Source organism: Bos javanicus, chromosome 19, assembly GCF_032452875.1.
Source record: "Bos javanicus breed banteng chromosome 19, ARS-OSU_banteng_1.0, whole genome shotgun sequence".
NCBI classification, from domain to species: domain Eukaryota; kingdom Metazoa; phylum Chordata; class Mammalia; order Artiodactyla; family Bovidae; genus Bos; species Bos javanicus.
This window is the reverse complement of record NC_083886.1, coordinates 58,761,978-58,789,096: the sequence shown is the minus strand read 5'-3', so window position 1 is coordinate 58,789,096 and position 27,119 is coordinate 58,761,978. Positions and strand designations below refer to the sequence as shown.

At 58.5% G+C, this 27,119-nt stretch overlaps 1 protein-coding gene across 1 annotated transcript; it reads left to right on the top strand.

Moving 5' to 3' along the window:
- Positions 1-2,298: 2,298 nt before the first annotated feature.
- Positions 2,299-26,728, top strand: LOC133231528 (kinesin-like protein KIF19). Its single transcript, XM_061389918.1, is given in 14 exon segments — positions 2,299-2,478; positions 4,034-4,114; positions 15,501-15,611; positions 16,260-16,347; positions 16,631-16,767; positions 17,998-18,123; positions 18,476-18,670; positions 20,399-20,545; positions 22,181-22,184; positions 22,187-22,302; positions 23,986-24,151; positions 24,787-24,961; positions 25,071-25,269; positions 26,366-26,728. Coding segments are annotated over 14 exon segments (1,947 nt in total). The 5' UTR covers positions 2,299-2,439.
- Positions 26,729-27,119: the final 391 nt, after the last annotated feature.

The following is a 27,119-nucleotide window of genomic DNA, read 5'->3' as shown; positions in this document are numbered from 1 at the left end:
GCCAAAAATAAATACATGTTAAAATATATATTTACGTAAAGAAAGAAAATGAATGGACAGGATGAGAGGAAAGGGGAAATCAAAGATGACTTAGAGGTGCAGGGCTCTCGGAGATGGTGGTGTCGCTGACAGAAATACCAGAGTCAAGCAGGGAATGTCTGAGGATAGAGAGGACTTTGTGATGAGTCAGGATGCAAGTAAGATGGGCTGGAACTGCCTGCTTAGAAGCTCCTCTTATTTTGACCAGCATGGGCCATCCTGGGTGGGATTTATGCATGAGGAGGAACAGAAAAGAGAGAAAAATAGCTATAGTGTAATTAATTAGAGGCCTCTTGTACTGATCCAAACAGATACGATTCAGGGGGTCTGAAATGCAAGCCTAGAGGGTGTTTTGTGTTTTGTTTTGTTTTTTCTTTCAACACATTTTGGATCTTCCTTTTTTTTTTTTTTTTTAACCCTCGTCATGCTCTTTGTTCCCAACCAGGGATTGAACCTGGCCCTGGGCAATGAAAGGACAGAGTCCTAGCCACTGGACCACCAGGGAATTCCCTGGAAAGTGTTTTTGATCCAGATGATCCATCTTCAAACGTACTGCTCCTCAGTGCCACTCACCCACTTGCAAACCGGCCAAGTGCTGTGCGCTGTCCCGGGAGCAGCCTGGGCCAGAGAACGGGCCGAACCCTCGGGAGCCCTGCGGGAGCGTTTGGTCTCCACCAGGCTATCCTTGGTTTATCTATTTACCAACTCCAAGGCCATGGGCAGGTTCCTGACACTGTTTATTAATAACTGTACCTAACGCAAGCTCCTCGGGGGCAGCCAGGGAAGCCAGTCCCAGAGCACAGGCTGGCATCATGTTCTGGATGTGTGCCAGGCCGTCTGAGACAGTCCCGGGGGATGAGCGGCTCTTCCTTGCCCAGTTCCTTAAAGGGGGGAAAAACCTCACTGGATGCCCCTCTCCCAGTCATTGTGGGGGTGCTGCCAGGCTCAACTTCAGGAGAAGACAGGAAAGATGGGGGCTTCTTCCATCAGAAGTGGGTGGAGCTTCACCATCACCCCGGAAACTAAGGCCCCAGGGCACAGGCCTGGCTCCAGGTGGTTCAGCAGGTTGGGTTCGAGGTGGGACCAGAATCCTGTTTTTCCGGGGCCTCCTGAGGCCAGGAATCTTTCCACCGTGCTCCCTGCAACTGCAATCACTGTTGTTCCCATCAAGGATGGGGACGACAGCGTTTGACCTGCACTTTCTTGCACGGTATGGTAGCTCTTGGGCTGTCTTGGTGGCTCAGCAGTAAAGAATCCTCCTGCAATGCAGGAGATGCCAGTAGACACAGGTTCGATCCCTGGGTCGGGAAGATCTCCTGGAGAAGGGAAGGGCTACCCACTCCAGTACTTTTGCCTGAAAAATTTCAGGGACAGAGGAGCCTGGCGGGTTACAGTCCATAGGGTCGCAAAAGAGTCCCACACAACTTAGCGACTCAACATCAACACTGTGGGTCTTACAGCAGGCAGGGAGCCAGAAGGCACACAGACCCACCCATCTTGGCCTGCTGCTGCTGCTGCTAAGTCGCTTCAGTCGTGTCCGACTCTGTGCGACCCCATAGACGGCAGCCCACCAGGCTCTCCTGTCCCTGGGATTCTCCAGGCAAGAACACTGGAGTGGGTTGCCATTTCCTTCTCCAATGCAGGAAAGTGAAAAGTGAAAGTGAAGTCGCTCAGTCGTGTCCGACTCCTAGCGACCCCATGGACTGCAGCCCACCAGGCTCCTCTGTCCATGGGATTTTCCAGGCAAGAGTACTGGAGTGGGGTGCCATTGCCTTCTCCGCATCTTGGCCCAGACACTGGGTTTACGCATCAGGTCCTGTTAGTTCACGGGGCTCTTCTGTGACAACCCAAGTGATACAGGCGTTCCCCTGCACGCGCGCCGGTGGGCAGCCCGGGCATCCTCCTCACCCGCTCTGTTACTGGGCACTTCGTGAAGACACCGCGCCAGCGACACGAGCCTCAGCCACGGTGCCCGCAGCGACCATGGAAACATGAGGCTGCCCACTGCCGCCCGGGAGACGCTGAGAGTCGGACGGACGGACGGGCAGGCAGGCGGACGGGGCAGCCGATGCGCGTGGCCCGAGCGGGCAGAAAGAAGGCAAGGAGCACGGGCGCCCACGGGGCGGATGCAGAGCCGGGCCGAGGGCCCGGGGGTCGCCCAGGCCGTTCGCAAGTTCGGCCTCCCGGGCGGAGACGTCTACCTCCCGTTCGCAGCGCGAGGGGGGCGGGTCGCCTTCGGGGCCCGCCCCAGGCCCCGCCCGCCCTGGTCCGCGCCCTCGGCCGCGCGCGCCTTGTTGGTTTCGGGTTGTCAGGCAGCGGCCGCGCGGGCCCCGGAGGCGGTGGGCGTGCGGCTCAGCCATGACCGCGATCTCGGCCTGAGCCCTTCCGCCCACCGCAGGCATGAAGGACAGCGGGGACTCCAAGGACCAGCAACTCATGGTGAGACCCCTCCTCCTCCTCTACCCCATCTCTGGCCCCCAGAACCCAGACTCTGCCGGCGGCCCCCAGACTGTATTGGGTGTTTCCACTAAGAGGACACTTAAGACCAGGGGCTGCGACGGTCCTGAGCAACTTTGCCAAGTCGTGGATATCAAGAAGGAAGGCATCCTGGCCACCCTGCTAAGACCTGAGAAGTTGGCCAGGCTTCAGTCCCATCCCCCTTTACACCTTCCCACCAGGGGACACCCTACGGCCAGACTGCTATATGATCCTGAAGAGACAGGGGCAGGGGGCGCCCGACCCATCTTCTGGAAAAGGAAAGTGGAGGTTTCCTGGTGAAGGAGGGTACCTGGAACTGGTGGGGTCAGGAGGTTAGAGGGTTTTGAGGACCATAGGTGGGCAAGAGTCCCCACGTGCCAGAGGAGCGGGCACAAGATTGAGGGTGGCTGGTTATTGAGTTGCTGTCCATGTCAGGACTCTAAATATTTCAAAGAAGTGCTGGAAGCCACCGAGATGGCCCCCCAGGGTCCTGGGGACTGAGGCAGAGGAGGAGGTGTGAATGGGGGTCCAAGAAGCAGCTAGAGACAAAGACAGATTTCTGATTATCAACAGGGCCAGGTCAGAGTGATGAGGGTGGGGGAGACTCAGTGATCCCAAGGCCGATGCACCCTCCCAGCCCCTAACTTCTGAGATCTGGGGAAGCTCCTCCACCAGCAGGTGGGTGATGATGTAACTGAAGGATAAGGCAACCCCAGCAAGCCCCAGGCTCTGGAACATCCTGTCTGGCAGTTTAGAATTGTCTCTTTGCAAATGGCTTGCCTTGGCAGGTGTGGACAGAGGGGCTGCCCCTCCCATCTGTGGAGTTTGACTGAGGAGGCGGGAGGGCACTCTGACAATGAAGTGCCTCTGAGAGGGAAGGCTTTTTACCGGGCCTGCAGATGGCTAGTTATACCCACCCGCCCAGCAGGTGTTTCCCCTTGATCAGAAGAAGAAACACCTCCCCCTTCTTTTGGGGAGACCCACACCCAAGATGGGGACCCATCATCTCTCTCTGGCCGGAGGACAGAGAGAGGAGGGAGCCCCTGATGGCGCTGTCCTTGGGTAGGGATGTAGTCAGCACGAGGAGGGGAGGTTCCCTGGGCCTCCATCCCACCACCTGGCCGCCACGTGCAGCGCATCACTCACAGACGCACAGACAGGCTGCCCCGGTGCCAAGGGCTCCAAGTTCAAAGCCCAGGGGAGCTGCAGGTGCTTAATTCGGGCATGTGACTGATGCAGCCGGGAGGAGCAGACGGCTGTCTCCTCTGGGGCACAGGCTCCTGGGAAATTTATAGACACAGACACAGCCCACACGCTGTGGACCTGGTGCCCTCACCCTGGATGGTTGCCTTGAACCACCAAGTTTTCCTCAAGATGAACCGGGCGTGGCTGGCTGATCAGAGAGGAACCCACGGGGCTTGTCCGAGGGAAGGATCCTGGGGTCCTCTCATCCTTCTCTCAGGGGCCCAGCACAGCCCTCTCCATCTAATCCCGGGGGTCTGACCTCCCCTCCCAGGTGGCGCTCCGGATCCGGCCCATCAGCGTGGCAGAGCTGGAAGAAGGAGCCACCCTCATCGCCCACAAAGTGGACGAGCAGGTACATGGGGACTGTGGCCGGGAGCCGCAGAGCAAGGCAGGGGTCTGCTCTCATCTAGTGGGGGCAGGTACCTACTCACCTGGTGGAGGCAGGAATGACCCCTCCTCTACCCTCTGAGCTCTCGGTTGTACTATTGATAGCATCGTCAAAGAAACCACCGCGCCCTTCTTCCAGGAAGCCTCCCTAGATTGATCCAAAGAGAGCTAAAAGCTTCCCTGGTCCAGGGGGAAGTGAGCTGAGCCCTTTCATCCAGCCCGGAAAAAATTCACATACCTTCCATGTACTCATGACTTAACTTCCCCACCTTAATGGATCTGCTCCCCATAGGGCATGTGTTCCTAGGGTCACCAGACTGTTCATGGTTTGCAGAGTCTTTGGACGTCTGTTTGCTCTCTCAGTCTTCCTGTCACTATTATGAGCTGGGCAGGGCAAGCTCCACCTCCACTTACACAAGAGACAATAAATATTTATCAAGTACCCACAACACACTGGGGATAGTGCTAGGAGCCAGGAAACCACGGTGAGCAGAAAAGACCCTGTCTTCCTTCCATGGCTTTCTTGTGATGAAAAGTATGAGTGTGTAGTCAGCAAGGGCTGCAAAGAAATGTATGCTGCTGTGGGAGTAAGAGGGAACTTGACCTTGTCTCGGAGTCAGGGAGGACTTCCCTGAGAAAGGATGCTTGAGCTGAAAATGCGGGATGAAGAGGAGCTCTTTAGGAGTGTGCTGAAGGGGGAATTTCAACCAGAGGGACTTGTGTGTGAAAAGGCCCTGGGGTGAGAGGGGTGGTGGTACGCTTGGGTAACTTAGAAAAGGCCAGCGTGGCTCAGGCTGGAGAGAGCAGGGGTGAGAGGAGGCTGGAGGTGCGGGCAGGAGCCACATTGTCCCCCACGGCCGGGCTGTTTTCTGCTTGTTTGTTTGCTTGCTTTTAAAGGAAGGTTTTATTTTTGACATTTCAATCTTTTAAAAAATTTTTTTATTTTTGGCTGCATCGGGTCTTATGTGGGATCGTCATTGTAGAGCGCGGGCTTCCCTCTAGCTGTGGCCCCAGGGCTCAGCAGTTGCAGCACGCAGGCTTAGTTGTTCTGAAGCCTGTGGAATCTTAGTTCCCCAGCCAGGGATCAAACCTGTGTCCCCTCCATTGCAAGGTGGGTTTTTAACCACTGGACCAGCAAGGAAGTCCCAGCCAGGATGTTTTTTGGGGTAGGCAGTTGAGGATCCAAGTGTGGGCTGGGGGTGGGCACCGTGGTGGGGGCAGCAAGGGCATTCTTGGTGCCTGGGTAGAGGCATCATGCTGCTCTAGCCTATGGGGACCCTGAAAGCGGCCACTTGCCTCCGGGAGCTCCGTAGCTGCTGCCGGCTTCTCCTGAGCTCCAGGGCTCATCAAAGCGGCAGAGTGTGCTGGGGAGCGGTCAGAGGAGTCGGGGTGGCCCCGCGTGGTGCAGAGAGAGACGCAAAGTGAGCACTTGCTGCCCTTGATCCTGGAAGGTGGACTCAGGAAGCCCGACGGCCGTGATAAGAAGAGCACAGGCAGGCAACACAGCACGAGCTGCCGGCCTGCCCCTGGGGTTCCCACAAGCTGTGGTCATGGCGGAACTGGGTGGCACCAGCCTCCTGATCTCTCTTCCTCTGTTCCCCCTTGGAAAGGGGTAGCCTTCCTCAAAGACCTCAAGGAAAGCAGGGGAGGGCTGGGAGGCCCCACCTAAAGGCCAGCAGGAGCAGGATGTACGCACACAGCAGTCGTGCAGGGTGGGCTCTGCCTTCTACCAGCCGTGTGGCCTTGGCCAGGTTGCTTCCAGAAGCCTCAATTGCCTCCTCTGTGACTAACCCTTCCCTAAAGACTCTTTAGGGAGCGCACTGATGTGTGCACAGTGCTCCCCCAGATCCTGGGATGCAGTAGGCATTTAGTAGCTGTGAATTATCATCTGCTGGGCTTCCCTGATGGCTCAGATGGTAAAGAGTCTGCCTGCAGTGCAGGAGAGACCAGGGTTCGATCCCTGAGTTGGGAAGATCCCCTAGAGAAGGGAATGGCTACCCGCTCCGGTATTCTTGCCTGGAGCATTCCACAGACTGAGGAGCCTGGAGGGTTACTAGTTCATGGGATTGCAAAGAGTTGGACATTATTGAGCAACTAACACACACGTCATCTACTGTAAGTTCCCTACCTACTAAGGAGTTCCATCCCGAGAGCACATTCGTAAGTCCACTTTGTGCGTAAGTCCGACAAAGTTAGCCTAGGTACACAATTAACACCATTGGCTATGTAGTATTGTACTGTAATGGGGAAGGCAATGGCACCCCACTCCAGTATTCTTGCCTGGAAAATCCCACGGACGGAGGACCCTGGTGGGCCGCAGTCCATGGGGTCGCTAAGAGTCGGAAACGACTGAGCGACTTCACTTTCACTTTTCACTTTCATGCATTGGAGAAGGAAATGGCAACCACTCCAGTGTTCTTGCCTGGAGAATCCCAGGCACATGGGAGCCTGGTGGGCTGCCGTCTATGGGGTCGCACAGAGTCGGACACGACTGAAGCGACTTAGCAACAGCAGCAGGAGCAGCATTGTACTGTAATAGGTTTATAATGCCTTTCACCCAAATAATATATTTAAAAACAAACACAAAAAATAAAGAAAGCCTTTTTAATCTGACAGTACGGTGCCTTGAAAAGGACAGTAGTGTGTATAGGGGCTGGCGAGGAGTGAACAAGCAAGAAGGGTTACTGACTGGAGGGGGCGAGGAGGTGGGAGATGGTGGAGCTGAAGGATCGTCAGCAGGAGGAGATGGAGGGCAGGCTGCAGTGTCACGCACGCCTGGCGCTGATGGCACAGGCTCCAGGTCCTTGCTGGAACCAGGTGTACCTTGGCATCTTTGAATGTTTGCACCTTGAAGGCTCAGTGTAGGGGACTTACTGGATTAGTGAGAGAAAGTGCCCGGGGTTCCTGGACTGGCTGATGAGAGGGGCCATCCATGAAGGGCCAGGGAGCTCCAGAGGAGAGCCCTCCTTCCCGGCAAGGCCACTCCCTGTTGGTCTCACGTGTCCCCAGGGCTGTCAGGGACAAAGATGCTGTCTCTCTGCGCTGCTCCTGGCTCCCAGCCGGACTGGGGGCTGAGGACATTAACCGATGCTGATGGAAACGCTCTGGTCCAGGGCACAGCCCGTTGTGTGCCCACACACGGCAAACACAGGCTCCTTTCTGTCCCTGCCAGTAGAGAGGGAGGCTGGACTGCGCCTCCGAGAAGGTCCTGGGCTGGGCAGTGCCGACGGGCCTGCTCCTTTCTCGGCTTAGACATACAGAGGGTGGTCTGAGCGGCGTGGGCCCAGGACTCTCAATACGGACTCCAGGCCCTGCAGGGGGAGAACACTAGGCTTCTGCCCCCAGCATCTTCTCTCCCCACTGGGTTCAAAGATGCACTTGCCTGCGACTTCCCTGGCGGTCCAGTGGTTAAGACTCTGCCCTTCCCCTGCGTAGGAGTTTGATCTCTGGTCAGGTGACTAAGATAAAACAAGGATGCACTTGCCTGGCCTGCAGTTTGGGAGAAGCCACAGTGCGTGGCAGGCTGGGCACCTCTCAAAAACCAGCCACCACTCAAGTGCTCCGTTCCTCTGACCAGTAAGACCCTGGGCGGCCGGAGGTAAAGACACACAAGTCCAAGAAGCAGAATGGCGGACTTCTCTGGTGGTCCAGTGGTTAAGACTTTACCTTCCAACGCAAGGGGCGTGAGTTCAACCCCTGGTTGGGGAAGTAAGATCTCACATGCCTCGAGGCCAAAATTTAAGAAAAGGACAAACTCCCAGTCTGGCCAGGCCCTGCACCCTGACCTCCGTGGCTCTTTGGTGACCCCCCAGGGCTCGTCTATGTCCCTGGCCCCCCAGGCCTGCATCATTGACCCCGACAGGGCTCGGGGCTGCAGGCTTGACCAGCCTCACTGATGGGCCAGCTGTTCAGCTCCTCCTTCTTGAGGTGTAGAGCCTGGTGACTGGCAGGGAGAGCGTGGGAGCAACCCCAGCATAACATGGCCATGGAGCCGCTTCCCAGCAAAGGTGCCGCTGGCCCAGGCAGCCTGCACAATGCCCCGCCCCCACTAAAGAGACTTCTGCTTGGGAAGCAGACCTGCCCTTGACCCAGCGGCTTCCGTTGCCCCCTTGCTTGTGGCCCTTCCTCACAACCCAGCCCCACAGAGGGGCTCCCAGCCCAGTCTGTCCTGGCCTGGGCTTCTAGGCTCTTTCTTCCCTCTGTGATGGAGGAGTTACTTGCCCCCGTGCTCGGGCCAGGGGGTGGGGAGCAACCCAGAGGTCACACTACTGAAGCCCGGCCCTTGGTGGTCAGCAGGGAGGCCGTGCTGTCAAAGCCTGCCAGTCGGCGGTCCTAGTGGGGAGAGGTGGGCCTAGGCGTCCGTCAGCTGCTGGCATGAGGGGGGTCCCAGCACAGCCTTGCTTGGAGCTGGGGGTTGTTCTCCTGGGGCTGAGAGAGTCCGTGTTCCCCCCGCTTTGCAGAGGTGGACACGGGCAGGGCAGAGTGCCCTCTGCGGACCAGAGGCTGGTGCCTGCATTCTGAGGAAGCTGGAGCCAGGTTTGGATTTGTAAAGAGGAGGTTCAGGTGCCTGTGGTCTTACCTGCCCCACCCACCGCCCCCGGGGATGTTGATTTGGGTTGACGGTTGATTTGGGGCGTCATCATAGCGCTGTCAACACAATGCCTTCTTACATGTCTCCAGGGCTTCCCTGGTGGCGCTAGTGGTAAAGAACTCACCTGCCAATGCAGGAGACATAGGAGATGCAGGTTCGAGCCCTGGGTCGGGAAGATCCCCTGAAAGAGGGCCTGGCAACCCACTCCAGTATTCTTGCCTGGAGCATCCCATGGACAGAGGAGCCTGGTGGGCAACAGTCCATAGGTTCACAGAGTCCGACACAACTGAAGCGACTTAGTATGCACACGTAGACGTCTCCAGGGTTCCTGGATGCCCAGCGCTCCCCAGTGCCTGGTGCGTGGTCGGGATTTAAGAGATGTTAGTTTATCTCAAGGGCTGACAGTCAGGATGGTTTCAGGCCCCGGAGATAAGTGAGACCCTGGCCCACCTCCTGCCCACCCGCTTCTGGCTTCAGGGCTTTCTGTCTGGTGGTCCCCAGTTGGTCACTGCCACATATATATGTTCGGGGAAGAGTCCAGTAGGAGCTCAGTCTCCTAGCATTGGGGGTTGGGACTAGACTCTGATGCCAGACCCTTCAGGGAGTGCCCCTGATGACTGTAAAGTGGGGGAGGGCAGCCTGAGAGGGCGGTGGGGCCCAGGAGTCCCAAGGCTGGAAAAAGAAGCTCCCAGAACAAAGAGCTTCCTTCTCCCCACCCCACCCCCACCGCCCCGAGGAGCCCACAGCCCACTGCCTCTCCCCTCAGCCTCCCAGACTGTGTTTATCTGCAGGATTTAAGTCACCTGCCCATATGCATAATCCCAGAATTAGCCTCAAAGCCCAAGTGTCAACCTCCCTGAACCCCTGGGGGTCCTGTCTCAGGAGTCAGGCGAGGGGCTTCCTAGTCTCTGTTTTCTCATCAGAAAGCAGGATGTTAATAACCTGCTCTGCCAGGCCCTAGAGCTGTTGAGAGGATTAGAGCGATCCTGTGAGGGTGAGGCTATTGTGAAAGATAAATAAAGGATAAGGTGACAGGTGCTGAGCGTCAGAATCCGTGAGTGTTGTTCGGGAGCCAGGGCGGCTTCAGTCTGCTCACTGCCCCAGGGGCAGGGCCTCCCTGCACGCCCACCGCCCACCGTCTGGTTGCTTCCCGGCTCTGTGACCCCAGAGGGCCGAGCCTGGTGGAGCGGGACTTGGGAGAGGATTTGGGGAGCCTTTCCCTCCACCCTTAGCCACACCACCACGCATCTCCCCAGCCCCCTCCCAGCCCCAGACAACCACTTTCCATCTCTGTAGATTTGCCTGCTCTGGACAGTTCGTGGAAACGGGGTCCTGAAATGTGTGGTTCTTCGTGTCTGACTGGTTTCACTGAGCATGTTTTCAGGGTTCATCCGTGTTGTCGCCTGGGTCAGAGTGTCATTCCTTTTCGTGGCTGGATAGGATTCCATGCTGCTCTGCATCTGATCGACCTCTCCTCAGTTGAAGGACATTTGGCTTGTTTCCTATGTTTTGACTGTTATGAATAATGCCGCCAGGATGCAAGAATGCTTACACTTAGCGCCTGAATGGGTGCACGACAAGCTGTGTGCTGTATTGTTGTGCTCAGCCATCTCTGACTCTGGGACCCCGTGGACTGTAGCCTGCCAGGCTCCTCTGTCCATGGGATTCTCCAGGTAAGGATACTGGAGTCGGTTGCCGTTTTCTCCTCCAGGGGATCTTCCAGACCCAGGGATCAAACTCGCGTCTCCCGCATTGGCAGATGGATTCTTTACCACTGAGCCACAAGAGCAATGGTTAAAAAGGCAGATCTGTGGGCCCAGTTCCCCAGAGTTTCTCATTCCGTGAATCTGGGCAGTGCTGGGAATCTGCATTTCAGAGGCTTCCAGGAAGACGGTGATGAAGGGATCAGCAGACCCGCGAGAAAGGCAGCCCTGGACCATGTCGGTCACGCCTCTGCTTACCCAGGTCCTCACAGTCCTCTAGGAAGGTGGGGACCTGGCCAGGATATCAGCCAGGTGTGGCTCTGTTGGGAGCAGTTGGCTGGACCTCGGTGGCTTTATGAGCTCAGCATTCTAATCTTTTTCATCTAGCCTCAGGGCTGTCAGGACCCTGTAACACCCTTCCTGGGATCAAAATCTCCTTTCTTGAGTACCCACAGGATGGTACAACTAGAAATCTGACCAGCCATAAATTTTCCTTCTTAAAGAACAAACAAATGCAGAAACAGCTTTACAGAGGTGATATCCAGCTGGAATCCGGCTTTTGTTTTGCTGTGTCTGGTTTACAGCCCGAGAATAAAGGAGCTGTGGGCTTAGTAACCTGGACTGGAAATGATGTCTCCTGAGCTAGGCACCCCCTCACATTCCTGTTCTCTGCTGGGGCTTCCCGAGCAGGTGAGGGGTGATGGGGTGATTTCTTCTCTCAAGGCTATGGCCCTGTGGGTCCTCCCTGACTTCTGGCCAGGGTGAACGTGAGGCCCAGAGAGGTGGTGCAGTCTTCCCGGGGTCACCCAGCAGTCTGAAGCCTGAACCCAATTTGCACATCGCCCCCGGCTCAGAGAACTTCGCTGCCAGTTTGGTGGCTTGAGGGGGAACAGCGGTTTTCAAGCGGGGGTAATTGTGCTCCCCGGGGGGGCATGTGGCAATGTCACCCCTGGAGGAGGCAGTGCCGGGGCCTCCAGTGCCGGAGGGCTGCTGCCAACCATCCTACAACGCCCGGGACAATTCTCGCTCGCAGTGGTCCAGCCCAAAGCATCAGTAGCGCCAAGACTGAGGAACCCTGAGCCATCCACAGGCCAGAAAGACGTGGTTAGTGCTGCTCAGCTGATCAAAACCCCGCAGCTTAGCGCTGCTCAGCAGGAAGAAGTCCCCACACGCTTTGTTCCTGGTATTTCTCACCTAGGAGATGCTGGGGAGGAGCCTGGCACCTTCTGCAGCCCCATCTATGGATGACATGTCCCTCACCCAAGTCTGAGGCCCCCCCTAGCTCCCCAGTGGATCTTGGGTTTCCCGGCCCAAATCTAGAGCTGTGCAAAGATCACAACTGGCCTTGAGTCAAGAATAGGTCTGGGTGTGGGGCAGTGAGGGCAGGGAGAGGCAAGCCGGGGCCTCTGCGGAGTCAGGGGGCCTGGATCAGCGGAGACAGGGCCCTGCCATGTGCTGCCACCTGGCCCAGCCCCAGCCACGCCTCCCACCCCACCCCCTGCCAGTATGAGGGGGCCCTGTGCCTCTTGTGTGGTCAACGTCCCCCTTGAAACCTCCCAGAGGCAGGTGTCCAGCATGCTACAGGTTGAACATGGACACCTAAGACTCAAGGATTTTGTGAAAGGACGCTCCCAGGCTGAGCCCACCGCCTCCGGGCTGAGGGAGGAGCCTGCCTCTGGGCAGGGGGTTGGGGGGTGATGTATCAGTTTCCAAGGCTGCTGGACCAAAATACCACAGTTGTTCAGTCACTCAGTCGTGTCCGACTCTTTGAGACCCCACGGACTGCAGCACGCCAGGCCTCCCTGTCCTTCACCATCTCCCGGAGTTCTCTCAAACTCATGTGCATCGAGTCGGTGATGCCATCCAGTCATCTCATCCCCTGTCGTCCCCTTCTCCTCCTGCCTTCAATCTTTCCCAGCATCAGGGTCTTTTCTAAGGAGTCAGCTCTTTGTATCAGGTGGGCAAACTATTGGAGTTTCAACTTCAACATCAGTCCTGCCAATGAATATTCAGGACTGATTTCCTTTCGGGTGGACTGGCTTGATCTCCTTTCCTCTACATGTGTTTGTGTCCTAATAGCCCCCTTTTATAAGGACACCACCGGACCTTATAAAAGGGCCACATCCTAACTCAACTGATTACATCTGCAACAACGCTATTTCCAAATAAGGGCACACTCGGAGGGGCTGGGGAGTTGGACTTCAACATTTAAATCTGGTGGGGGGGGGCACAGCTCAACCAAACAGAGGAGCATCCCCCCGCCAGGCCTCTGTTGTTCCAGAGGCGGGGACAGGAGGCCTGGTTAGGAGCCTGGGTCCTGGAACCCAGTGGCTTTGAATCCAGTGAGCTCTGTCGTTGGCAGTGCAGCCTTGGGTACCAGTCTGACTCCCCATTACAATCTTGCGATAATGAGGGCCTGCTCTAAGTTGTCGGAGAAGATGAGAAAGTGTGCAAAGCATTTAGCACTGCACATGGTCCCAGTGCAGCTTTATTTAGAAAGCTTTCCTTGGGGACTTCCCTGGTGGTCTAGTGATTAGGACTCTTGTGTTTCCACTGCAGAGGGGCATGGGTTCAATCCCTGGTCAGGAAAGTTCCAGAAGCCGCGAGGTGTAGCCCAAAGAAACAAAACATTCCCTGGGCCGATGCTGGGTGCCAGTCTGGGTGACTTTTCGGAGCTGCTTTGGGCAGGGGGGTGGGGCGGGCAACACGTGCTCACAGAGGGGCCCCTAGGTCTCCTTCTGTGGCCATCTTGGGTCTGTGCTCTCGGGATTCCTGGCAGTGAGAACAGGAGGAAAAGTTCCTGAGCTCTCGTTCCAACCCTGAGAACTGCTGGTGATTCTGTGCTGAGGTCACCTGCCCACAGCCTGCCTGTCACATCACGGCCTTGCTCGTGTGGCCCCCTTGACGCTTTCCCACCTCACGTTCCTCCGCCAGTTCTTGCTCATCCTTTAAGACTTGGTGCTGGGACTTCCCTGGTGGTCCAGTGGTTAAGACTCTGCATTTCCAGGGCAGGGGGCACAGGTTCAATTTCTGGTCAGGGAACTGAGATCCTGCTTGCTTCATGGCATGCCAGAAATTTTTAAAAAATAAAGTAGATATGCAACAAGGACTTACTTCCTGATGGCTCAGTTGATAAAGAATCTGCCTGTAGTGCAGGAGACCCTGGTTCAATCTCTGGTTCAGGAAGATCCCCTGGAGAAGGAAATGGCAACCCATTCCTGTATTCTTGCCTGGAGAATTCCATGGACAGAGCAGCCTGGTGGGCTCCAGTCCATGGGGTCACAAGAGTCGAACACAACTTAGCAACTAAACCACCAAGCATCAGGGATTTACTGTATACCACAGGGAACTATATTAAATATCTTATTAAAAAAAAAGAGTTCTGGTACCTCCTCTTCCAGGAAGCCCTCCTGCAGTGGAAAAGCTGGGTCGTGTGCCCCCTCTCTGCACTCTGCCTGCCTCCCAGAACCCAGCGCTTGTTACTAAAATGGTCTGTTCCCCACTGTACTCTGAATGTCAGGCAGGAAATCACATCTCTCTCTGACCCGGAGGGTATCACTTAATGCCTGGGTTACATGCAAGGTGCCCAGCAGTTGTGGTCACTCGGCCCAAACTCACTGTGCTGCCTCCGTGGCAGCCCCGAGCACCCCACCCTCACCCCAGCCCTCCGCAGCTCAGCTCCAGTTCACCTGGCCGAGGGGCACAAGGGCTCCATTGTGTGCCCGAGTGGACAGGGAAGGGGGTGATGCTCTGAAAAGAGGGGTGCGGGCAGGGGTCCAGACAGATGGAGACCCAGACAAAACCCTCTTTTAAGAGGGGCTCGTGGCAGCCGTGCTGACAATGTCCTGATTCAGGAGGCTGGATGTCAAAGGAACCAGATGCCCACGGTGCCCATGAACTTGGCAGTGCCGAAGGTCATCTGAAGGTGATCAGTGGGGGATGGGCATCTGTGCAGGCTGCTCACCCTCCCCTGCACTGAAAGCCCCCAGAGGGTGCCCCTCGGGCCACTGGCACTGCCGGTGTGCCCAGGAGCTCTGACACCGAGGGTGAGAGCCATGCAGCTGGTCAGGTTCCCTTGCATCCCTCTTCTGGGACACATGCCTGGGGACTTGTGGGCGGATATTTCTTCATTTGGGTCTGACACTCGATCAGGGCTCCTGCTGCTGGTATTAGGGCCCGAGCCAGGAAGTGGATCCTGGGAGAGGCTTACACGGCCCTGGGGCCGAAGCCCGGAGGAGGTGGCTGGAGACAGGTGTGCACCCCAGATACACTGCAGGCCCCAGTGCCCTGCACGCAACTCGCTGTGGCCACCCAGGCTTTAGCAGTCTGTGAGGGGGGCCGGGGCAGTGGCCTCCTCGTTTCCCTGCACAGAGCCCCAGCCCAGCCTGTCTGGGGCGTCCCCTCTCGTGACTCTGGAATCCCACCTGACTGACTAAGACCTCTGCGTGAGGGTCCCGGGCTCGGGCCTCCTGGGAAGCTGTCTTACCTCTTCCTTCTTCCCTCCACTGCAGGTCTCAGAGGAGGGCCCTGCTGGGACCTGGGGGAAGGGGCGGGGTGTCTCAGGCCGGTTTAGATGCCGTGAGCACCAGCGTGTACCTGCTGGGAGGAGCCTGGTGGGAGCCCCAAAGCTGCGGTCCTCCCAGCACCGGGGGCTCCTGAATCCTGGTGCTGGATGGGGGTGCACCCAGAGGGACCCCTATACATCTCCTGAGTCCACGGTACTGGACCGGGCTCCCAAATCAGCCTCCTCTGTCTGCCCCCCAGGGGCCAGCCTCAGTCCTTGTCTCCTCTCAAGCTCTCTTTGGGCCGTCACTGGCCCTGACTCCCCTGCTGACCCCGGAAGGGAGCTCTGAGACCTTGGGGTGGTCCCAGGGCAGCCCGTCCGCTCAGTGTCTTGTCCTATGTTGGGACTTGGTTGACCTTGACCCTGGCGCTCCCAGACACCATCCCTCTCTCATCCGGCCCCTCCCACTCCTTAAGGTCAGTGGTCAGTGTGGACATTGGGGTGGGCCTGGGGCTCCTGGGTGACTGCTCGCCTCCCCTTGGGACCTTTGCAGATGGTGGTTCTTATGGACCCAATGGAGGATCCCGATGACATCCTACGGGCGCACCGCTCCCGGGAGAAGTCCTACCTGTTCGACGTGGCCTTTGACTTCACTGCCACCCAGGTGAGGGGGCGCCTGGGCCTGGGGACACACGGGATCCCCTCTCTGCCCTCTGACTGACTTGAGAGGGAGCCCTTAGGGGACCCTGGCACCGAGCCCCAGGAGACCCTCCATCACTCACTCTCTCCCTGCCGCATCCCCACATACACACGCATGTGTGAGCCTGCATGGCGCATACAGAGCCGTCTGCGTGGACACACCACGGTCAGCACACAGATGCCACCCTCCACAGGGACCCACACAGCACTCCCCACAGGTGGCCCCTAGGGGAGCTGCAGGAAGGTGCTTGAAGCCCATCTGGTGCTGGGAGGGGCGCCTCAGGGAAGCTGACACCCTCCCAGGGACCCCCATCTCACCCATCCGTGGATGCTCCAAGGAGCAGGTGTGAGGCGTCCTCTGGGCTGGGGGCTGGGAGCCAGCTGTTGGTGGGGAGGGTCTCAGGTGTCCTGAGCACTCTTGCAGGCTGGCATTCCCTGCCCCCCGACCCATGGGGGGAAAGCAGAGACAGCCATCCCCCTTCCCACACCCACATCTCAGGGCCCGAGGGCTCCAAGGATGAAACTGCCTCTTGGGCATCAGGGTGAGCCCGCGGGCCCGTGTGCTCTGCCCTGGCTGTGCCCAGGGCCCTGATGGATCTCCTCTTTCCTACAGGAGATGGTGTATCAGGCCACCACCAAGAGCCTCATCGAAGGCGTCATCTCAGGCTACAATGCCACTGTCTTTGCCTATGGCCCCACAGGTGAGGGCGAGTGCCCCCAAGAATCAAGCTCCTCACCCTCTACCTCAGAGCTTGTCTGGCCCAGGCCGCAGCAGGAATCAAGGACGTGGCCGATTGAAACTGCCCTCTCCCAGAGCCCTTTAGACCCAGAGCCCCACCCCCAGCCAAGGATGCCATCTTCTCCCCCTACCCCACCTCCCGGCCACCTGGGAGGCTCCAGCCTTGAGGACACCCCCAGGTTTGCCAGGGGCCCCCGTGCTCCCAGTCTCCATCCTGCTCACCCACCCAGCCTGCTCTGCCCCAGGCTGCGGGAAAACCTACACCATGCTGGGCACAGACCACGAGCCCGGCATCTACATTCGGACCCTCAACGACCTCTTCCGTGCCATCGAGGAGACCAGCGATGACATGGAATACGAGGTGTCCATGTCCTACCTGGAGGTGAGCCCTCGGCCCACCCCGTCCTGTGGGCTTGGGCCAGGAGGTCCACAGGCCCGGGCTGGTTTACCTCCCAGGGGTCAGGTCAGGGGGCAGTTTCCTGGGGGCGCTCGTCACGGCTGCTCTCACACGTGCGTGTGGTCGGCCTGACTTTATAAAAACTCAGAGAGGTTAGGCAACTAGATAGCCACAGTTCCGCGGTCACACAGTAAGTGGGGGAACAGGAATTCAGACTCAGGACCCTGCGGCTTTAGAGCCGGGCCCTGCCCACTTGGCTACTCCAAAGCTACCTGGTCACTGCACACAGACCTCAGCCAGCCTCCCAGAGGCCATCCTCTGGACCCACTCCTCCACTTCCCTGGTGGCTCAGATGGTAAAGAATCTGCCTGCAATGCAGGAGACCCAGGCTTGGGAAGATCCCCTGGAGAAGGAAATGGCAACCCACTCCATTCTTGTCTGGAGAATCCCATGGACAGAGGAGCCTGGTGGGCTACAGTGCATGGGGTCTCAGAGAGTCGGACACGACTGAGCCAACCCTGTTTGCTTTGCCAGGCTGCCTGTAGGCACTCTGTATATGTAGGTACAGGTGAGAATGTTACATACACAGACAGGCTTAGACCTGCCAGCCTTCTCCACCTTGACATAGCCCCCGATGCCCGCCTGTGGGAGCGCTATCACTAGGCAATAGCAGATCAGTGTGGGTGGGGGCCCACAGAGGCCAGAAGCGGCGGGAGAGCCACTGGGCTAGGCTCCATCTGGCTCCTGGCCTCCCTGGCTCCCTCTGGAAGCTGATAATCTCCTGGGTGACAGCTCAGGAGGGGCAGCGAGGCATTGCTGCCAGCACCTGCTCCAGCCAGCATCGTGTTGACTTAGACAGCAAAATGCACTTCGATGGCCGTGGCTAGGGAGGCTGGGTGAAGGTACCATAAGGGTTGCCTAGCAACCACCAGGGCTTGGCCATGGGTTAGGTCCTATCCTCTGCCTGGTGCCCGGCCGGCCTGCTACCTTCTGTACCGTTGGCTCTGGCAGCCCAGGATTTCCCCCTGGATGCTGAAGCCCCCTTATGCCCACCCCATAGGAAGGAAGGAAGGGGTCCATCTCCTTAACCCAGGGTTTCCCTGAGAGGAGCCTGGAGCTCTCGGGAGGGATGGAGAGCCCGGCTGTTGCCTGAGCCTCCTGCTCTTGGTCTCCCGTTAACGTCTGTCCCCTGCCCCTCCCAACCGGTCCCATCAGATCTACAATGAGATGATCCGGGACCTGCTGAACCCTTCCCTGGGGTACCTGGAGCTGAGGGAAGACTCCAAGGGAGTGATCCAGGTGGCTGGAATCACTGAGGTCTCCACCATCAATGCCAAAGAGGCGAGTCTTGTGCAGCCAGTCGGGTAGTGGAGGACACTAATCTCTGTGTGTGGGGGTATGACCAGAGGCGGCAGGGCTCTGCAACCAGGGAGCCACTGCAGTTCAGGTGGCTGGAGCTGGGGCAGACACAGAGGACCCTGGATGACACGCCCCCGGCCACGCCGACCCTGGGGACCGGCCAGGCACCCAGCCTCCCAGTTGACAGACAGGCCCTGAACACTCGGCCCCCACAGCACACGGGCAGCTGACCCAGCCCTGCCTTGGGCCCCTTCCCAACCTCACAGAGGCAGGACTGGGGAGCATCCCCACGGGCCCCCAGGAGTGGCCTCCCTGCTCTGCCCTGCCCACCCAGATCATGCAGCTGCTGATGAGGGGGAACCGGCAGAGGACCCAGGAGCCCACGGCCGCCAACCAGACGTCCTCGCGCTCCCACGCCGTGCTCCAGGTGGCCGTGCGCCAGCGCAGCCGGGTCAGGGACGTCCTGCAGGAGGTGCGGCAGGGCCGACTCTTCATGATCGACCTGGCTGGCTCTGAGCGGGCCTCCCAGGTGAGGCCGGCTCCCCCCGGGGCTAGGGGCAGAGCTTGGGGGTGCGGGGCAGGGAGGCTGGCCCACCCCGCTCCCCAAGGGGTGGAGTGGGGACTGTCTCAGGGAGGGCGGGAGTGGGGGGTGCTCCAGAGGGGCGGGCACTGAGGGATGTCACAGAGGACAGAAATGATTGGCTGGGTTAGGGTACCCCAGGGAGATCCACCCCCCGGCCAAGGGGCTGTTTTGTGGGAAGGGGCCTGGGAGTGTGAGGGTCTCTCCAGGGAAGGAAACAGTGTGTGTCCCAGAGGACCTGGGGAAACAGCCAGGAGAATGAACGGGCCCGGTGAGGAGCTGGCGCCCCGGGGAGACGATGTCCCCTGAGGGAGGGGACCCTGCCCACCACATCAGGGAGAAAAAAGAGCCTGCCACCCACTTGTCAGTGTTCGTCCCTCCCCATCACCGTTTGCCCAGCCCTGCCACCCTGGCCCCCTCTTGTGGGCAAATTCAGAAGTTTCGTGGTCGCCTGAATCCATGGGCATCTCACCATTAGCACTGAGGCAAACGCAAGCACCAGGGAGAAGCAACAAGGGTTTCATGTTGGAACACGTGGGGTTGGTTTCAACAGGGTGGAGTGGGAGAAACACATTTTCTTTCCATAAAGGCCTGAGGGCTTCCTGGAGGAAGGGGGCGGGGAGCAGCTAGTGGGGAGAGGGTGTGCCCTGCAGCCACCCGATCCCAGCTTCACCAGGCTGGGCAGAGATGTCTCCCAAGGGTGGCAGAGCCCCTGGGACTTGGTCCTGTCCTGCTCTTACATCCATTCACGCACAAATTCATGCATTTCCTAATGCACAGGTTTCCTTTTTTTAAAAATATTTACTTATTATTTATTTATGTATCGGCTGCTTCGGGTCTTAGTTATGGCACATGGAATCTTTAGTTGCAGCATTCAAACTCTTAGCTGTGGATGTGGGACCTAGTTCCCTAACCAGGGATCGAACGCAGCCCCCCTGCATTGGGAGCATGGAGTCTTAGACCCTGGAACCCCAGGGGGTTCCTCACACACCTTATACACATATACACGCTGTCACATGTACACATGCAACTCACACACGCTCACACACCCTTCCCCACGTACACGCAAACTTCCATCCTTCCCCTCTGGAGCCTCGCTCTCTCTCTAGAGCCGGGAGCCCACGGCCGTGCGGGCTCCCAGCTGAGCTGCCTGGGAAGTCGCGACCTCCCGCCATCTCGCCCTCGGCGCTGCCCTTAACTGTGCCAGAGGGTCAGTCCCCAGGCAGACGAAGAGCCAGGCTCTCAGCCCTCCGTGGGAGCGTCCTGTCCCCTGCTCTTGTCCAGCTTGCGTGCTCAGTTGCTTCGGTCGTGTCCAACTCTGTGACCCCATGGAGTGCAGCCCGCCAGGCTCCTCTGTCCATGAGATTTTCCAGGCAAGAGTATTGGAGTGGGTTGCCACGCCCTCCTCCAGAGAATCTCCTAGACCCAGGGATCGAACCGGCGTTTCCTGTGTCTCCTGCATTGCCAGGCAGGTTCTTTACCACTAGCACCCGCCTAGGAAGCCCCACTCTTGTCCAGAGACCTTCTTGTTCTCTGACCTTCTGGAATGCCCTCCCTGGGCAGAGGGCAGACCAGGTCCTCAGCGTCTCTTCCTTGCAGAGCCCTGGGGGGTGGGGAGAGGGTTTACAACCCAGGATGGCCTGGGGTGGGGAGTCATACCTGCTGCTCGCCCCCCAGACACAGAACCGTGGGCAGCGCATGAAAGAGGGGGCCCACATCAACCGCTCGCTGCTGGCCCTGGGCAACTGCATCAATGCGCTCAGCGACAAGGGCACCAACAAGTACGTCAACTATCGCGACAGCAAGCTCACCCGCCTCCTGAAGGTACCAGCTGCCACCGGGCCTGGGCCCTGGGCACCCGGGGTGGGGCTGCCAGCTGCACAGAGAGAAATACAGGATGTCCAGCTGCATGTGAATAAATAACGGATAAATAACGAAATCTGGTTTGGGTATCAGTATGTATGTCCCATGCCATCTTTGAGACATACTTATACTTTAAAAAAAGCTCACTCATCCAAATTTCAGATCTAAACTGGGTGTCCTGTGTGTTAGGGGTTTCCGGGTGGCTGAGGGGGTAAAAAAAAATCTGCCTGCAATGCAGGAGATGGGGGTTTGATTCCTGGGTCAGGAAGATCCCCTGGAGGAGGGCATGGCAACCCACGCCAGTACTCTTGCCTGGAGAATCCCATGGACAAAGGAGCCAGTCCACGGGGTCTAGAAGAGTCGGACATGGCTGAAGCGACTGAGCACGCGCTCGCCGGCCCCTGTTTGCGAACAGCGGGGAGGAAAAGAGGTTGCATCTGAGCATCTGACCGCCCCCTCCCACCCAGGGCTATGGATTTGAGGGAACTGGGAGTCATCTGGATTTGGGGGTTCAGGTGGACAGTCAGTCTCGTGGCTCCCAGAGGCTGCTGTTGTGGGGTGGGGGGCACACTCCTGGCTGGGGTCTGAATGCACTGCTTCACCCCGCCACACCCAGTTCCTTTTTGGAGAGGAGGGAGCCATTCTGCATGATTTGTGGGATCTTAATTTCCCGACCAGGGATTGAACCCTGGGCCCTCAGTAGTGAAAGCATGGAGTTCTAACCACCAGATGGCCAGGGAATTCTCCTCAGTTCCTTTTATCGGGTCAGCGTATCTGAGTTAGGGGGTCGTTAATCCCATTTGCAGACGAGGACACCGAGGCACCAAAAGGCTAAGTAACCTCCCCAAGGGCTCCCGCCAGTAAGTGCTGGATGGAGGGCCCCAGCAGAGGTCTGGCTAGGCTGATGGCAGAGCTGCAGGTGACCTAACGCCGGGCATCAGCCCGCCAGCATCACTGCACCTGCAGGCTGGGGGTGCGAGAGCTGGCTCCTGCCACCTAGAAACCGGAGGGAGCTGAGGGTTAGGGAGGTGAAGGAGCTTGCTTGAAGTCGCTCAGCTGGTCACTGCCACGCCCAAGGGCTTTGCCCCCAGGCCCCTGTAGCCCCGCACACTCTCTCCGTTGAAGAGGGCAGGGCTAAGCCCGGGACAAGGGAGGCAGTGGCCACAGGCCCAGTTCACTCCATCACCAGCCTCGCTCCAGCCAAGACAATGGCACCTTCCGCCGTCAGCAAACGGGGTGACCTGGATGGCCCGAGGAGATGGCGGAGAAGCCCAGGACCCCTCAGAGCTCTTCCCGCTCTGGTTCCAGCCAACCTTTCCTCGTCCTCATGTATATGAGCGGGGGAGGAGGAGAGCTGGGAGGCCCTGACTCAGATGCTGGAAATTTTCTAACATGAGCTTTGGAGAAGAAACGGAGAGGGAAGAAGCGGGGAGGCGGCAGAGGGGGCGGGAGGGTCCACGGGGTGCTCGGCACCAGCACCTGTGAGTGTGAGAGAGAGAGAGAGATGCACACACACGCCACGAGGGCGTCACGAGCGGGAGCAGGGTCCAGGGAGGCAGCCCCCTGCTGACCGCCGCCCGCCCCCGGCCCGTCCAGGACTCCCTGGGGGAAACAGCCGCACCGTGATGATCGCCCACATCAGCCCAGCGAGCAGCGCCTTCGAGGAGTCCCGGAACACCCTGACCTACGCCAGCAGGGCCAAGAGCATCAAGACCCGGGTGAGGGGCCCCTGCTCTGTGCCCCCAGGATCTGCCCTTCTGGGCCAAGATTCAAGCCCCCTGACTGACTCCAAGGCCTGCCACCCCCAGCCCCCCGAACACACACACTGGACCAAGCCGCCACTGATCTGGCCCCCTGTGACTTGCCAGGAAGCCCACAGCTTCTGAGGGGCTCCTTCTCTTTTCAAACTTTATTTGGCCACGGTCAGTCTTTGTTGCTACGTGTGGGGTTTCTCTGGTTGCGGCGAACTGGGGGCTCCTCTCTAGTTGTGGCGACTGTGGTGGGTTCTCTTGTGCGACGTGGGCTCTGGGGCATGTGGGCTCAGTAAGGGTGGCTTACGGGCTTAGCTGCCCCGTGGCGTGTGAGATCTTCCCAGACCAGACACCAAACCCATGTCCCCTGCATCGGCAGGCAGACTCTTAACCATCGGACCTCCAGGGAAGTCCCGGTCCTCCTCTTGCTCAAAGTCTGTGCTCATCCCCAAGGTCTGTGCCCCGAGCCCCACCATCCCCTTCCATCTTCTGTTTTCATCTTAAAAGATGCTCATTCAGAACTTTACTCCTCCGAAGGCCCTAACCCCGACAGTTCCAATAGTGACTGTTACTGAGCACTTATACTGTGGGCCCTTTATCAGTTCAGGCAGGCGTTATTTCTGTCCTCATCTTACAGCCGAGGACAGTGAGGCTGAAGGGAGCTAAGCGGCTTCCCGGCTGGGGAGGAAGGGCACTGAGCTCTGCCCAGTTTTCAAGGTTTCCCTACATTTTCTGATCAGTGTGTTAGAATCCTGGCTATCTATGAGGTCATCTGGGCCCACCCATGTGAAGAGTCTAAGAACCTAACCAACATTCTCCTAACACAGCAGTTTTCCAGCTACTGTGTCAGGAGCTGGAAGCTTTATCTCTACTCTCTCCATTAAGTAACTTAATGGTGGGAAGAGACCCTTAAAAGAGCGAATTGATAGTTCAGAATATTATTAATAGCAGTCACGCCAACAGCAGGGAGGCCAGTGGGATCCCACGGACCTCTTTAGAGACCGTGAGTGGGAATCTGAAGGGTGAAGAGGAGACTCCAGAAGGGAGGGAGCAGTAAAGACAGAGGCTCCTAAGGCAGGGAGGAGGTGGTGTTGGCGGCAGAGGTGGGGTGAGGAGAATGCTTCCTCCACTGGAGCAGTGAGCCAGATGAAACTAGAGAGAGCAGTGTGCCTTCAACACCAAATGAAGGAATCAGGACATTCTCCCAGCAGTAGGGAGCCGATGAAGGTTGAGTGGCACAGAGAGCCGGGGCTTGGGGGGAGGGGGTGGCACATAATTTTAGGAGTATGCCTCTGGTGGGGGCATGTAGTTTGATAGGTTGTAGGGTCGGAGGCAGGGCTTCCCTGGTAGCTCAGGTGGTAAAGAATCCGCCTGCAATGCAGGAGACCTGGGTTCAATCCCTGGGTTGAAGATCCCCTGGAGGAGGGCATGGCACCCACTCCAGTATTCTTGCCTGGAGAATCCCATGGACAGAGGAGCCCGGCAGGCTACAGTCCATGGGGTCGCAGAGAGTCAGGCACAGCTGAGTGACTAAGCAGAGCATAGAGCAGGGTTGGAGGCGAGGAGGTCATTACTGTCAACCAGCAGAAAAAGAGGGTCCCCACTGGCAGGCCCTGGCCCCCAGGTGACTGTACCCCGCCCCCTCCCCAGGTGAAGCGGAACCTGCTAAGCGTCTCCTACCACATCGCCCAGTACACGAACATCATTGCTGACCTGCGGGGCGAGATCCAGAGGCTCAAGCGCAAGATCGAGGAGCGGGGTGGGCGGAGCCCGGACCGAGCCCAGCTGGGGCGGGGCGACATCCGCCACATCCAGGGTGTGTGCCTGGGTCTCCGTGAGCCAGAACCCGTCTCCCAATGCCCCTCAGGGTGCTCTGCGGTCAGACAGTGCTGGCTTCAAAGCCGGACTCGGGCTCTTTCTGGCTGAGTAGCCTTTAAGCCACCCGTCCTTCAGCTGTCAAACAGAATCGTGATCTCTGCCTCAGAGACCTCACCCGAGGATTCGGTGGTATCAGAGTGAGAGTCACCTGGGCATTTAGCTGTGTGGGGGCTTCACTCTGGGGACTGCAGTGAGGGCTGTCAGACTGGGCCTGGCATCGCCAGGAGGGATACGGTTCCCTAACAGATTTTCTGTACTTGCTTTGATGATCTTGCAGCACATGGCAGTAAAGTGTCTAAGGGGTGCCTTTTACTAGGTGACAGAAAGGCACTCTAAAGGCTGGTGGAAGCCCAGTTCATACAGGGAGCTGGGAGTCACCTTTGGGTCACTGCCTGAAGACAATGTGGAAGGTGGAATGTGGGAGGGGGTAATCTAGGAGGTCTTCCTGGAGGAGGTGGTTGCACAGAAGTCTTTTGGGGAGAAAGAGGGGGGGAGGGCCCAGGCAGACCCCGACTTTCCTGGGCTGACCTTTCCTCCTCCACTGACCTCTCCCACCTCCCATTCAACGGGCAGCCGAGGTCCAGCTGCACAGCGGGCAGGGCGAACAGGCTGCAATGGAACACCTTCGTGAGCAGCTGATCAGCACCTTCCAGGAGCAAATGGACACACGGAGACGCCTGCTGGAGCTGGAAAACCGCGGCATGGAGCTGGAGATGGACACCTCCCACCACCTGCTCACCATTGCCAGGTAAGCACAGCTGGCCTGGGATGGGAGCCGGAGCTGGAGCCGCACCTTATGCCCCCCAACCCTCCATGGCCTGAATCCCCCGTCTCCTTTGGGGTTGGGGCTGTGGCAGCTGGAAGCATGAGAAGTCACGCCGGGCACTCAAGTGGCGGGAGGAGCGTCGGAAGGAGTCCTTCACTAAGGATGACACCAGGAAGGACTCGGACACCGGTGACAACCAGCCAGACATCGAGGAGCCCGCCGAGGTGGTGTCTGCCCGCGAAAGCATCGCTACCTTGATGACTGAGCAGAAGAAGCTGCGAAAGCAGAAGGTGCCTGGGGCTCTGGGTCTGGGAAAGGGGGTTGAGAGACTCAGCAGGAAGGGGCTGGGGGAAGCTTGTGGGAGGAGTGAAACCTGGGCTCTCAGGCCACAAATCCCCTGTGACTTTGAGTCTCTCTTTCTCATCTGAGAACTTCGCTGGTGGCTCAGATGGTAAAGAATCCACCTGCAATGCAGGAGATGCCACTTTGATCCCTGGGTCGGGAAGATCCCCTGGAGTAGGAAATGGCTACCTACTCCAGTATTCTTTCCTGGAGAACCCCATGGACAGAGGAGCCTGGCGGGTCACAGAGTCAGACACCAGTGAGGGACTAACGCTTTGTGTGTGTGGACTCAGTCGCTCAGTTGGGTCCGACTCTTTGTTACCCCCTGGACTATAGCCCACCAGCCTCCTCTGTCCATGGGATTCTCCAGGCAAGAACTCATCTTTAAAATGGGAGTGGTCAAGCCTAGTGGGGTTGATGAGAAGAGTAAATAAATCCTTTCACACATTAAAGACTCAGAAAACTGTTAGCCAACATTTTAATGAGGATTTTCCAGATCTCCCTTCTCTGTTCTGGAGCATAGCCATACCAGGGGGCTTCCGGGTCCACCAGTCCAGAGGGCATGAGATGGGCTGCGGTTGAGCTGGTCCACGGAGCTCATTTCCCTGGATTCCCTGGTGGCTCAGATGGTAAAGAGTCTGGCCACCAATGCGGGAGACTGAGGTTCCATCCCTGGGTCGGGAAGATCCCTTGGAGAAGGAAATGGCAGCCCACTCCAATGTCCTCGCCCGGAGAATCCCATGGAAGAAGGAGCCTGGCGGGCTGCGGTCCATGGGGTCGCAAAGAGTTGAACAGAACTGAGCGACTTTACTGCACCCAGCCTGTTTCAGGGATGGGTTGCAAGAAGGTGGGCACAGAGGGGTCACTCAGGAGCAGTCCCCGGGTGCAGAGTACAAGACACAGCTTCGAAAAGCAGGCCACGGAGTGGGGCTTCAGCCGGCCGCACAGCATCCGGGGGCTTGGAAGGGCGAGGACCCGCTCAGCGGCGGGCGCGGGCGGCCCCTCATCAGCCACCTGGTGCTGACGGCCCGCTCGGCTCCCCAGCTGGCGCTGGAGCAGCGGTGCCGAGAGCTGCGCGCGTGGGGCCGCCGCCTGGAGGAGACGCTGCCGCGGCGCGTCAGCTCGGAGCAGCAGCGCGAGGCGCTCGGCCTGCTCTGCCGCGTGCACGAGCTGGAGCTGGAGAAGGCCGAGATGCAGTCGCAAGCCCTGCTCCGCGACGGCGCGCTCCGCCACCGCCGCGAGGCCCTGCGCCGCCTGGAGCAGCGCCTCAGCCTCTGCGAGGAGATCATCCGCGCCCAGCGGCAGCTCATCCAGGGTAGGGTCCCCGCGCTACCTACCCCGCGAGTCCGACCCGCTAAGGGCCCGAGAGCGCGCACTGAGCCCTGCCTCTCCGCTCCCCCACCCTAGACGGCAACCTGGCCGTGCCGCAGCATCTGCAGGAGCTGTACGAAGTGTACCTGCGGGAGCATGAGGAGGGCAACCTGGAGCGTGCCACCATGATGGACCGCCTGGCCTCTCGGGCCCTGCAGGTGGGCGCCCGGGCCGCACCATGCGCCCCTGTGCTAGGGGCAGGGCTGATGCCCAAGGCGGCGCCTTCCAGCAAGTAGGCTGGCCTCGGGACCGGGCTGGCTGGTCCCCAGAAAGCTGACACCTCCTCCTTCTCCGACACAGAGCCTCGCCAAGCTCTCCTCCCGTGGTGTTCTTCTCCCGCACGTGTCCCCATCCAGGGTCTGAAGGTCAGGGTTGGCCATCTGAGATATCACTAAGGGCCCCAGATGCCCTCCCAGGAGCCCAGGCC